Here is a 12167-nt window from a genome sequence, read left to right on the forward strand (position 1 = left end):
GTTTAGGATTTTAGTGGGCAAAATATTATGGTGATATACCGCCGTATGCGCGGCTTCGACCCAATATGTGCTTGGGACGGATGCGTGAGTAAGAATGGATAGCATGATTTCATTGATACGGCGGATCATATGTTCGGATTTGCCATTTTGTTGTGAGGTATGTGGACACGAAAAACGAAACTGAATACCGTTTGTGGAGGCAAAATTTTTAAATTGCTGATTATCAAATTCGCCACCGTTGTCACATTGGAAGGATTTTATGGGCAAATGAAATTGGGTTTTGATGTAGGTGTAGAATTTTATAAATTTTGTCACGGTTTCAGATTTGTATCTAAGAGGAAAGAGCCATGTATAGTTTGTATAGTCATCAATTATGATCATGTAATATTTATAACCACTTTTTGACACAATTGGTGGCGTCCACAAATCGCAGTGCACAATATCAAAAGGTAAAACAGTAGTGGAATTAGATAAAGCAAAAGGCAAGCGTTTATGCTTGGCGAGTTGACAAGAATTGCAAAACATTCGACTAGTTTTATTACTTGAAATAAATTTATTTGAAACAAGGAAATCAACAATTGAAACTCCCGAGTGGCCTAGTCGATCATGCCATGAGTCGAGAGCAGTAGCAGCAAAAACGGATGGTGCGGGAACAGTAGCGGGGACAATGACAGGGTAGAGGTGGCTGTCATCACTGTTGTGACGGGTCAATATCCTCCCAGTCTTGAAGTCCTTCACATGAAATCCAAAGGGGTCAAATTCCACAGACACAAGATTATCACGTGTAAATTGTTTAACAGAGATAAGGTTTTTGATAACTTTCGGAGCATAAAGGACATTGTTAAGGCGAAGGTTATGTTGGGAATGAGGGAAATTGATGTTTCCCGATCCAAGTATTGGCATTTTGTGGCCATTACCGACAAGTATGGATTTAATGGAATTAACATTAGGAGAGTTGGAACATATACCTGGATCTGCACTTAGGTGATTGGAAGCTTCGGTATCCATATGCCATTCCAGATCATCCGAGTCGACAGCCAAAGCTTGAAACGCCTCACCAATATCAGTAGGCTGGAGAGGTTCGAAGTCTGTTAAGTGGGCCTGTGGTGGAGCACGAGAGGATGAGGCCCGGTTGGTGTTAGATTTGCTATTGGGCTGCCATGGGCCTTGTTGCCAAGGAGTGGCCCAACCTGCTTGGGTTGGGTATGGACACGGTGGTGGAGCCCAGCCTGTAGGCGGCCCATAGGAGTTGGCCCACCAGGGAGTGGGCCCATAGTTGTTAGGAGCATTCCAGGGTCCATTACGGCTAGAGTTGGTGTTACCTTGGGCCTGTGATGGAGACTGAGAAGGATTGTTGCGATTGGGCCTGGGCCCGTTGTGGCGGCGCTGCTGGTTGGAGAATCTGGATGGCCCACGCCTTCCAGTGTCCCGATGCGGAGGCTGTTGATCATTGGCAGGAGCGGGTGGGGGTGGTTCAATGGCAGCAGCAACAATGGGTGGGGTTTCCCGAGCCGACTGACGGCGCTCTTCAAGATCTAATAGGTTAATAGCCACCTCCCACGAGGGGAGTGACTGGTTGAGTTGGGCGGCCACGGTGTCATACTCCGGAGGGAGTCCGCGAACAAGCTGGATAACTAAACGGTTTTCACTTACCGGGCTTTCAACATCTGACAATTGCCCAGCAATTTCCTTTAGCTTCTGACAGTATGCTTGGAAGGAAGGCACGGATTTTAGAGTGAGGTTTGTGAAAGCATGTTCCAAAGCCGCAGCCCGGGATCCTTTGTTGTTCAAAAAAATGTTTTTGATCTGAGTCCATGCTTCAAGCGCAGTGGACTCATGTTCAAGAACGCGAACAAGGATCTCATCCGACAGGGATCCATAGATCCACTGTACCACGATTGCGTCTATCTCCATCCATAACTCGTAGTTTGGATCTTCTTTTGCCGGTGGCTTGGTTCCATCGATGTGGTCGAGAACCTTGTAGCCACGGGCATTCAACTGAAATAACTTTACCCATGATGAGTAAGTAACCTTGGTGCCATCCAACACACAGACTTTGTGTTGAATATTTTGTTCACGGTGTAAACCGGATGAAGGGCAGCAAGTGCAGGTTTGTTGGAGTTTTCTCCTTTGTCGCCCATAGTGCAGACAAAAGGGGAAGGTAACAGTGAAAAAAACTAGAAGAAAGAAGGTGAGACCATAGCCTCACAAGGAATCGGAGAGTTAGTTAGGGTTCAGAGCAATGCTCTGATACCATGAAAAGGGATCGAATACTTTCTGTGTGTCTCATTCAAAACATAAAGCACCTATATATACAGAAGATACCCTAACTAACTATAGGCTAAAGTAGGAATGTATCAATCAGAGGATATACACGAATAATAATACAATAAATACAAAATATACTCTTTGAATAGATGGTTGACTAATAGACACCTTCGGTTTAATAAGTTATTGATATGTGCAATATTAGTCTCTGTCCTTCCACACAGTGGGGATTAGTTGGATATCTGAGACGCGTTTTAGTTAACGCACAATAATAGTCCCTCTCCTTCCTAGATTCGGGATCAGTCGGGGATTCGGGACACGTTTCAGTGAACGTACAGTGTAGGTCCTTCCTCCTTCCACATAATCGGGATTAGTTGGAGGCTTCTCCCTCCACGTAGTCGGGATTAGTTGGAGAATTGGACACATGTCGTTACGTAATTGGACGAAATTTTCAGGGTGTTACAAGATCTAATCTAACAAAAATAATGGTAACTTAAAGATATATTTAAAGTAAGGGCGGATATTAAGGTAAGGGTTTTAAAAGACAATGTTGTCATGCTATGTGATATTAACCCGATTTAAAAATAATAAAAAAAAGCTCATTTATAATTAAAAACGATTTTATGAGAGATGATATGGTGTTGACGCATACCATTCTTTGAAATCGTTTATTAGAAGTAAGATATTACATGACTCCCAATAACTGGGTTATGATACTACAGAAAACTAAAGTCGTCCCCAACACGCATTTTGTGGTGGTAAGGTGTCTTCCTTCTATCTAAGAGGTGAAGAGTTCAAATCATGTTAGGTGCATGTTGCAGATATAGGGATATTTAGAAGCAGTTTAGTTTGCCGTTAAAAATGTAATTACAAGCTGACCCATATGACTAAACACCTATAAATGAAATTGCAATATTTCTAAGTAATATTTTCTATGATATACGAATTCCTAAGAGAAAAACAAATCATGGTTCAACTTTGTGGCAAGACAGTTTCGACGTAGTCTTTTGTTACATCTTTCCCTGCCATACCAACTACGTAGTCAAGCTCCTTTTCACTATTTATAAACCAACTTTCTTCATTTTAGAGCATCAAACCTTACATTAATCATAGCCCTCTTGTGCAAACCAAAACTAGTCATGAGTTCATCATCAAGATCGGTTATCGTAGCAGCCCTGCTTGTTTTTGTGATGTGTGCATGTCAAGTCACATCGCGGACACTAAATCAAGAGACCATGTTACAACAGCACCAACAATGGATGGCTCAGTATGGACGTGTATATAGAGATGATGTGGAGAAAGAAATGCGATTCAAGATATTCAGCAACAATGTCGAATATATAGAATCATTCAACAATGCCAGAAACCGTCCTTACAAGCTGAGTGTTAACCAGTTTGCTGACCAAACAAATGAGGAGTTCAAGGCTGCTCGTAACGGCTTCAAGGTCCCCTCTGATCTTGAATCAACTCGGGCCACACCATTTAGGTATGAAAAACGTGACTGTAATTCCGTCCAGCATGGATTGGAGGAAAAAAGGCGCGGTTACCCCGGTCAAAGATCAAGGTCAATGCGGTAAGCTATTTAAACGTCCAAATATATATTTCTTATATGCAAACGAACGGTTAGCGGAACTTGTAAATTACAATTAAGCATGAAGCTGTTCCATTTAAATAATTTCCATTATACTTATAAACAGGAAGCTGCTGGGCATTCTCAACAATAGCTGCAACTGAAGGGATCATTCAAATCACAACCGGAAAATTGATTTCGCTCTCTGAGCAAGAGATAGTAGATTGTGACAAAACAAGCGAAGACCAAGGATGCGAAGGCGGATACATGGAAGACGGGTTTGAGTTCATCATAAAAAACAAAGGCATCAACACGGAAGCAGGATACCCATACCAAGCTGCGGATGGAACCTGCAACACCAAGGAAGAATCCGTTCACGCTGCCAAAATTAGTGGGTATGAAAAGGTGCCGGCTAACAGTGAAAAGGCATTGTTACAGGAAGTGGCGAATCAACCCGTGTCAGTTTCTATAGATGCAAGTGGAGCTGATTTTCAGTTTTACTCGAGTTGAGTTTTTACTGGAGATTGTGGGACTGATTTGGATCATGGTGTAACAGCAGTCGGGTATGGAATAGCCGATGATGGTACAAAGTATTGGTTGGTGAAGAACTCATGGGGTGCGACTTGGGGAGATAACGGATACATAATGATGGAAAGAGATGTTAGTGCTAAAGAAGGCCTGTGTGGTATTGCTATGGATTCATCTTATCCAACAGCATAAGGTTGATGAAAGTATTCAAGGTCTTTGTGTTGCTCACAATCTATCTTTCCTCACAACTCGAAATGTTTTATATGTAATCTTGTTCATACATATGTTTGTAATTAAAAGATGTGAAAGGAACTTGTGTACATATTCCATAAATGAAATGCTATTCTATCATCAATTCTTAGGGCATTCCCAATATGATAACGTCTATATAACCTTCAAGGGGTCAGTATGCATAAAACAAAAGTCTATACGAAAGTTACAACTATTGAAGATATATTGCTTAACAGAAATGGTCACATAAGAGATGTTTCAACAAGTGACATGACATCAAAATGTAAAACAAGGATTACACAAATACAAAAAAACGGCATAAAATAGGCCACTGTAGTTGACCTAAAGCAGCAACTTACTCACTCAATCAAGCCCGTTTTCCACTGCTTGGGTTCGATTTAGTGCAGAGAATCCAACGGCCCTTCGCTCTCCTACGCTTCAACACCGCTCGTCCACTAGTAGTCTTCATCCTCAAACGAAAACCATGAACGCGTGCCAACGACTTTCGCGACTTGTTCCTCTTTGTTTGAGCAAGCTGAAACTTCTTCCCAGCCCTAACCACCAAAACACGCCTCTTTTCCGATTCCAACCCACTCCTAGAACTCAAGTCCAACCCCAACGATGAACCTATAATCAATTTGCAACTATTCTTCAACCATTGCATACTGCTTTGACTTTTTAAAGTCAACAAACCCCAAAACAAGAATCTCCTATACACTATAACATGCAAAACCCTAACTTTGCACAGTATATTAAAATTTAAACTATCTACATGAAATTAATCGATAAATTAACCAAATTAACCCTAACAGACTAACATATTGAACAATAAAACATGAAATTTCGTGAATGAATTGCTAATTTTACTCTAATTTCAAAATTAGGGCAATGAAAAGTTACCGGAGAATGCGGATGAAGAAGAGGAGAGAGAGAGTGATGAAGATACGAAGGAGCAGTGAAGAAGGCCTGATGCAGTTGAGGGTTTCAGTGCAGAAGTAGCAGTTTGTTTTAGAGAGAGAGAGCTTCGTGTAGCTCGAGCAGAATTGAGGAGAGAGAAGGAAGGTATTGTACTCTGTGCTGCAAATGTTGTACACAGAGAGGATACACACGCCATTGTTTTCCTGATGTGTTTTTTTGGTTGCTGTTATGTTATCCTCTTCTCTCAATAGCCTTATCGACAGAGAATAGATAAGGGCTGTTTCGTAATTATACGGGGAAGTTGAAATGGGCTAGCTACACTTAGATTTGGGCCATGAATTTTGGAATTTTATTTAATCCATTGGACCTTTATTTGGGCTAGCAATATATAGATTTGAGCCATGAGTTCATGACTCAGGCCTATAACCTATCTCAAGTCTTTACTAAGTTTCGATTTCTTAAACGAGTTGGATTTTTCTTATCCATAAGCTTTTTTTACATTTTTGTTTGCCCCGTTAGTGTAACCTATATTTTTTTACAGGAGTGTATAAATACTTTTAAGGGGCTTGTGCTACTTTTTCTTACCTTTTTGCTCTTGTGTTACGACTATAATATGTTTGGTATGAAGCTTTTATAGCTTCTATCTTTAAACTTTTAAGAAAAAGCTTATACACAATAAAAACCTTGTTTGGTTGAAGGAGCTTAAAGCTTTTAGGCTAGGAGCTTGAATCTTTTGGTTAAACGCTCATCCTTTAAAAAAAAGGCCTTTCAAAAAAAAAAAGTAGAGTTTAGAAAGAGCTACAAGCCTTTAGGGAAAAATGACTATTTTAACCTTTAAAGATAATAAACTTTTTAATGCACAAACTTTTTAAATTTTTAGTGATGTCTATTTTTGTCATTTTATATATTTTATTAAAAGCTCCGGCTACTCTACCAAACATCAAATATATCTAAAAAGCTACAGCTACCAGCTACCAGCTTCCAGTCACCAGTACCAACTACTTTTGCCAAACATACTCAATATCTCACAACTTTCGATTAATGGTAAGTTACAGCTATTATTGTTGGTACATTTACTAGATTACATTTTGGCACAAATTAAAATATAAAATAAACAGGTTTTAGTGCAGAGAGTTTTAGTAGGAGCAAACTTTTTGTTTTATTTTCTGGGATGGAGGAATGATTTGTCATCATCCCACCTTCTTAAACCTTATAAATAACCTTATTGTGAATGAGATTTAGACCTGCGCCTAACGGCTGCGGATCCTGACCAGCACCTGACGGAAGCTAATAAGCCAGAAAGGGTCGGCGCTCCGGTATTGGTAGGGGTTGGAGGCCACGATGCACATCTATCTGGATATACCCCCGAATCACCCATAACAAAAGGTCCTCGATACATGTGTGGTGGGCGTCTATCCGGGCCTGCGGGTCCTCCATCCGCTGTAACGCCACAGCCATAGCTGGATGCAAATCGTCGTAATAAACGTGTTGGGGGTACTGAGGCACCCCCTGCTGCTGCAGCGGCGGTGGTGAGAGGTCGTAGTCGACCGGAAGGTCAACATGAGTTGTTATCCTCATCGTCAGCTTCATACCCATGTTCGTAACCCGGATATCCGTAAGCGTATTCAACGCCAGGCACATCAAACGGAAAAACGTCAATGGCTAAAAGGCGACGGTAAATCTAATGCCTAACTCAAATAAGTAAATAAATTCTTACCCCGTTCAGGTCTGGCAACAATGGTTCCTTGGGATAAGAACGAAAGTCGGACACGACCTCCTCTGCGCGATCATCATTTATTCTCCCCCTTTAAGAATCAAGGATGGCAAACCCCTCCTAAAACAACGATGTTGTAAGTATTTCATATACAAAACAAGTTAATAAATAGTATACCAGACTGCTCTCCGGAATAGACGTGCTGGTGTTGCCTGAAGATTTGCCAAAAACATAACTAAGGTCAAACCAAACATCAAAATGTCAAACGTTTGATTTTTTTGTCGAAAGAAATAAAGAAGAATGAACGTGCTGAGCTTCCTTCGTCATTCATCAGACTTCTATACGATTCGTATAGCTCTATACGAGTCGATAGGGCTGAAGTATGATTAGATCCATCACGTTCCTGTCGTTGAAAGACATCGGACTACCTTGTACTTTTTACGACTAGTATGGCTCTATACGACTCGTATAAAATTCACATGCGACAACTGTAGCAGGCTTTGCCAGAATTTGGGAATTGTAATTACCTTATACAAGTCGTATAGCAATGTGTCGATTTAAGAGTTAGAGTGTCCAAATAATATGATCTTATTAAAATTTAGTTTGACTTATTTACTTTATGGTTAATAAATACAGATAGTTAATTTGGGTTATTAAAATTTAGTTTGACTTATTTACGATATGGTTAATAAATACAGATGCGCTTTTAAAACATTTGAAATTTGAATCCATGCATAATTGGATTGAATGAAATCGTTGACTATATGGTTTACAGCAAAGTCTCTACGCAAAGAGAAGTTTGTATGGTTATTAGTAATGCTAGCATTCTCTCTTTAAATCCAAGATAAGCTTTAGTATCAGGTTCTTTTTTTCTTTTACTAGCAGTAAGACCCGTGTGTAAATACGGGTGGCAGGGCCGGTTTTAGGCCTGTGCGGGAGGTGTCACCGCACAGGGCCCAAAATATCTACAGGCCCAAAATTATTTAAAATATATAAATATATATATATATATATATATATAATTAGTGTAGAAAAGTATTAACAAGTTCACCTTGTGGTGCAATGGATGCGCCTTCCTTCTGTTGAATCTGCCATCCTGGGTTCAAATCCAAGGCTAGTCACTTTTCTATTCTTATTTTCTTTATCTAATGTTATGTTTTTTCTTGGGCCTCAAGGAGGCTGATGTAACAACTGTCACTAAAAACCATAATTAGGATGGTAATTAGCTATTAAGAAAACCCTAATTGAGAAACCCAAGTAATTCTGCACTAACCTAAAATTTCCAGAACAATCAGAATCAGGATCAGGGCCCCTAAAACTCAGGGGGGGCAAAACCCTAGCCAACGATTATCCTCATAACTATTTGTAAAATTCGAAATTTACGAAACTGTCGACACAGCAAGCCTACTTAGACACGAAGCTACCTATAGAAAATAGGTTACCCCTCGCGTAGCGCGACGCCCAGGGGGGGTACCCCTCGCGCTACGCGACAGGGTCAAATTTCATGTATAAATAGGAGAGGTTGGGACTTGAAATTCTGCGTTTGAACGACGAAGAAATTCGTCTGAGGCACGGAGTTATGCTCTGTTTACCCCAATTAACACACAAACCTCGAATCGCTGCCGCAATCAGGGTAATAACTCGATCGCTATTACGATTCAACGTCCGATCGATTGTAACTATCCAACGATAGTCCAGGTGCTGCTCAATTGAGCTTGTACTTTGATTATTCGTCGTGATTTCGACTTGAATATTAGAGTGCTGTTCGAATTCGGACTATGCTCTGTTATTCGTTGTGAATCCGATTGAATTATCGAGTATTGCACTGATTAATTGTTGTGAAGGTTTAATCTCGTGAATTGTCGTAATTGCTGTATTAGTTACAAACCCGTTTGTGTGAATTAGGCTAATCAGTAGACTAGACTCTGCCTAAATTGAATCAGCAATATATCAAGGCTTATCTGTAGACTAAACCTTGCCGGTAGAAATCTGCAATGTGAGTTCATTTCTCTTTTCTCACCGTTTGTGAGTCCATACTCTTTTATCACAGTTTTATCACCTTTTTGTGAAACAATTATATTACAAAATGCTTTCTAAAACCCTAAATGGTTACCAGTTATACTTACAGTGATTAAGTTATTATATTTTACTGGTATGGGAGGTATTATACATTATTTGATTCTCATTGCTATTATCCAGAAAGTTAGCATGACCATAATTATTATATATAAATCTAAATGGCGGATACCATAACAAAGTCAAGTATACTGTATTCTGTTTGTAGTCAGGTTATTATATCATAATATTACAATTAGTGAATTAATATATTTTGATAAGTTATAATAATTGACATAAAATGTCATTATTCGGGATTGCAGGATTTGGTGCTAGAAATAATATATTTGACAAAGTAATAAGACACCATTATGTCCAAAGTCACTAGCTGAAAGAATGATCAGCAGTGATATGTCCAAAGACACTAGTTGAAAGAATGATCAACAGTGTTATAATTAAAATCACTAGTTGAAAGAATGATCAACAGTGATAATGACCAGAAGCACTAGTTGAAAGAATGATCAACAGTGCCATGAATAGAATCGCTAGTTGAAAGAATGATCAACAGCGATATGACCAAAGACCTTAGTTGAAAGAATGATCAACAGTGTTATGAACAAGTGATATGGTCAGAGTCACTAGTTGAAAGAATGATCAACAGTGATATGACCCAGTCATAGGAATTGCCTAAAGATAGATAAATTGAATAACAGTAAAGTATAGTTATTTGATTAATTCACTATTGGATGAAAGTAAACCAATGAGTGATATTATTGTTGTTATACTGGAATTGCTATTATGTGACAAAATACTGACTGAGTAAGGTAAATGCAAATAAATATAAAACCTTAATACTGTAAGGTATAACAATATATTTGTATAAAAATGGAATGAATTCACTCAGCATTCCCGCTGACAAAAACCCTTTTCAAACATGTTTCAGGTAATTATCATAAGGCTGGATACGGCACTGAAAGGCATCAAGAAATGGCTTATTAAAGAAATATTGTTTTATAAAATAAAATTTATCTTTATTAAAGCTACCATTTTAAAATAGGGAGTTATCCCATCTATTTAAATCAAATCCGGTGTTTTCTAAACTCTGATATTTTTCCTAACTCACGGTCCTGATGAAAAATTCCGCTGCAATGTTTTTCAAAAATAATCACCGGCACCACGGGACTGCTCACGGCACCCGATTCCGTCCAGGGTGGGTCGGGGGTCGTGACAGCTGATTATAAAACAAGGGGAAAGACCCCGTGAGATTTAAATTTGGGCCTCAATAAATTTGTAAACTTTCTTCAATTTTTTTCCTTCTCATTTAACCATTTACATAATAAACTTTACATGTTTTCTTGTTTAAATTTGTAGGTTTCTAATTTCTCATTTAACCATCTACAATATAAACTAAGAACTCAATATCTTGCTCGATTTATCTTTTTTTGTATGAAAAGATTTGTGTTGCCAAATTAGTTTGAATATGTTTACACATATTACGGTTCTTTTTTGCTTTAAGGATTCAAGTGTTAGTTATTTTTGCTTATCCAGAGAGTGTTGAAACTAACGTTATGTGTATTAATTTATTTGTAACATAAAAATAGGATTTATTGTTTTTAATCGATACTAGCATTCACTCTATGAACATGGATAACTATGATACATTGAAATATAGAGAAGAAATGGCATGAATTATATAAATACTTGATCTAGAACTTTATTTTGAAAATGCTAAAAAAGGCTCACGATTCGCTTAAGTAAGTAATTTTGTTCACTTTGCTACACTACTTTTGTTTTGTTTATTTTACAATAATTATCATCGTATTGTGGTTTTTTTATATATGATTAATGAGTTTATATTATAGGAAAGAGGCCCAAAGTTTTTGTCTCGCACGGGGCCCAAAAGTTTTTTATCATTTTCGGAGACGGCCCTGACGGGTGGTTTCTTAGAAAACCATGCATAACACATATTAATAGAACATATAGATACATGTATAGATATTATACCAAAACGTGTTATCTATTATAGCTAAAAGACAACTATAAACATAGATCATCGGTTAACATATCAGTTACATATAATTATTTCCATTCTCTTATTCAAAAAAGAGAGTATCCACCCATTGACAATGTAAACTATTGTAAACATAAGTACATATAAAAGATGTCTAACAAACTTAATAAAATTCGAATACAACTTAAGTTTTAACAAACATTAACTAAGAACATACGATCACCTTCCTAAACAACTTTCAACAAACCTCAGTCAACATGTCCTTTGCTACATGTTGTGATCTGGTTAAATATGCTACTGGAGACAATGTAACAGCTGCTGATCCAACAATCTCCCTATACAACAGATGATACGAAAACCCTTCTTTATTACTGAATTTTATTTCTCACCAACATCTCCCTGATTTGTCCTTTGAATTATAGTTCAAAGCCCAGGGAGAACATGTCTTCTTCATCATCCCTTTCAAGTTGAAGGTCCAACAAATCTTGGAGATCGTATGCATTCAGATTATATGCACTATCCATTCAGATTATATGCACTATCCATTTTAATCTCTTCAACACTACCATCTGATCTGATCAAAATCAATACTTGGGTTTTTGAGCATGACTTCCACTTTACTATTTTTTGGATCAGTTGGTTTTCTTGGGAAAAGAATTATTGAAGATGAGTTTGGTGATTCTGGTCTGCTAAATAAATTTGCAATGGATTCAGACAAAGCAGATGATGAGAGAAGGTTTTTCGGAGTATCAATTTTTAGAGACAGAGCAGCAGTTGTAGGATAGACTGGGTTTTGAAGAACATTTAAATCTTCAGCTCTAAATTCTTCCATCTTTTTGTAGGTCTTAACTCTCTTCAGTTTAGACCATCTG

At 38.3% G+C, this 12167-nt stretch overlaps 1 protein-coding gene and 1 pseudogene across 1 annotated transcript; one reads left to right on the top strand and one right to left on the bottom strand.

Moving 5' to 3' along the window:
* Nucleotides 1–3407: 3407 nt before the first annotated feature.
* On the top strand, nt 3408–4701 carry LOC110935021 (annotated as a pseudogene).
* Nucleotides 4702–4755: 54 nt separating this feature from the next.
* LOC110937174 (50S ribosomal protein L34, chloroplastic) lies at nt 4756–5773 on the bottom strand. Its single transcript, XM_022179574.2, has 2 exons — nt 5498–5773; nt 4756–5224 (listed from the first exon to the last, which is right to left on the bottom strand). Exons 1-2 carry the CDS (start codon nt 5709–5711, stop codon nt 4965–4967), a joined length of 474 nt encoding a protein of 157 aa, XP_022035266.1. The 5' UTR covers nt 5712–5773; the 3' UTR covers nt 4756–4964.
* Between the last annotated feature and the right edge of the window lie 6394 nt (nt 5774–12167).

This window comes from Helianthus annuus, chromosome 4 (genome assembly GCF_002127325.2).
Source record: "Helianthus annuus cultivar XRQ/B chromosome 4, HanXRQr2.0-SUNRISE, whole genome shotgun sequence".
Classification (NCBI taxonomy): domain Eukaryota; kingdom Viridiplantae; phylum Streptophyta; class Magnoliopsida; order Asterales; family Asteraceae; genus Helianthus; species Helianthus annuus.

Excerpts from the sequence above, each read along its gene's own strand:
- LOC110937174 (XM_022179574.2), bottom strand. The coding sequence starts at position 5,711 with ATGGCGTGTGTATCCTCTCTGTGTACAACATTTGCAGCACAGAGTACA. Across the intron at positions 5,225-5,497 it reads TTCTTCATCCGCATTCTCCG|GTTCATCGTTGGGGTTGGAC; the intron begins GTAACTTTTCAT and ends AATTGATTATAG.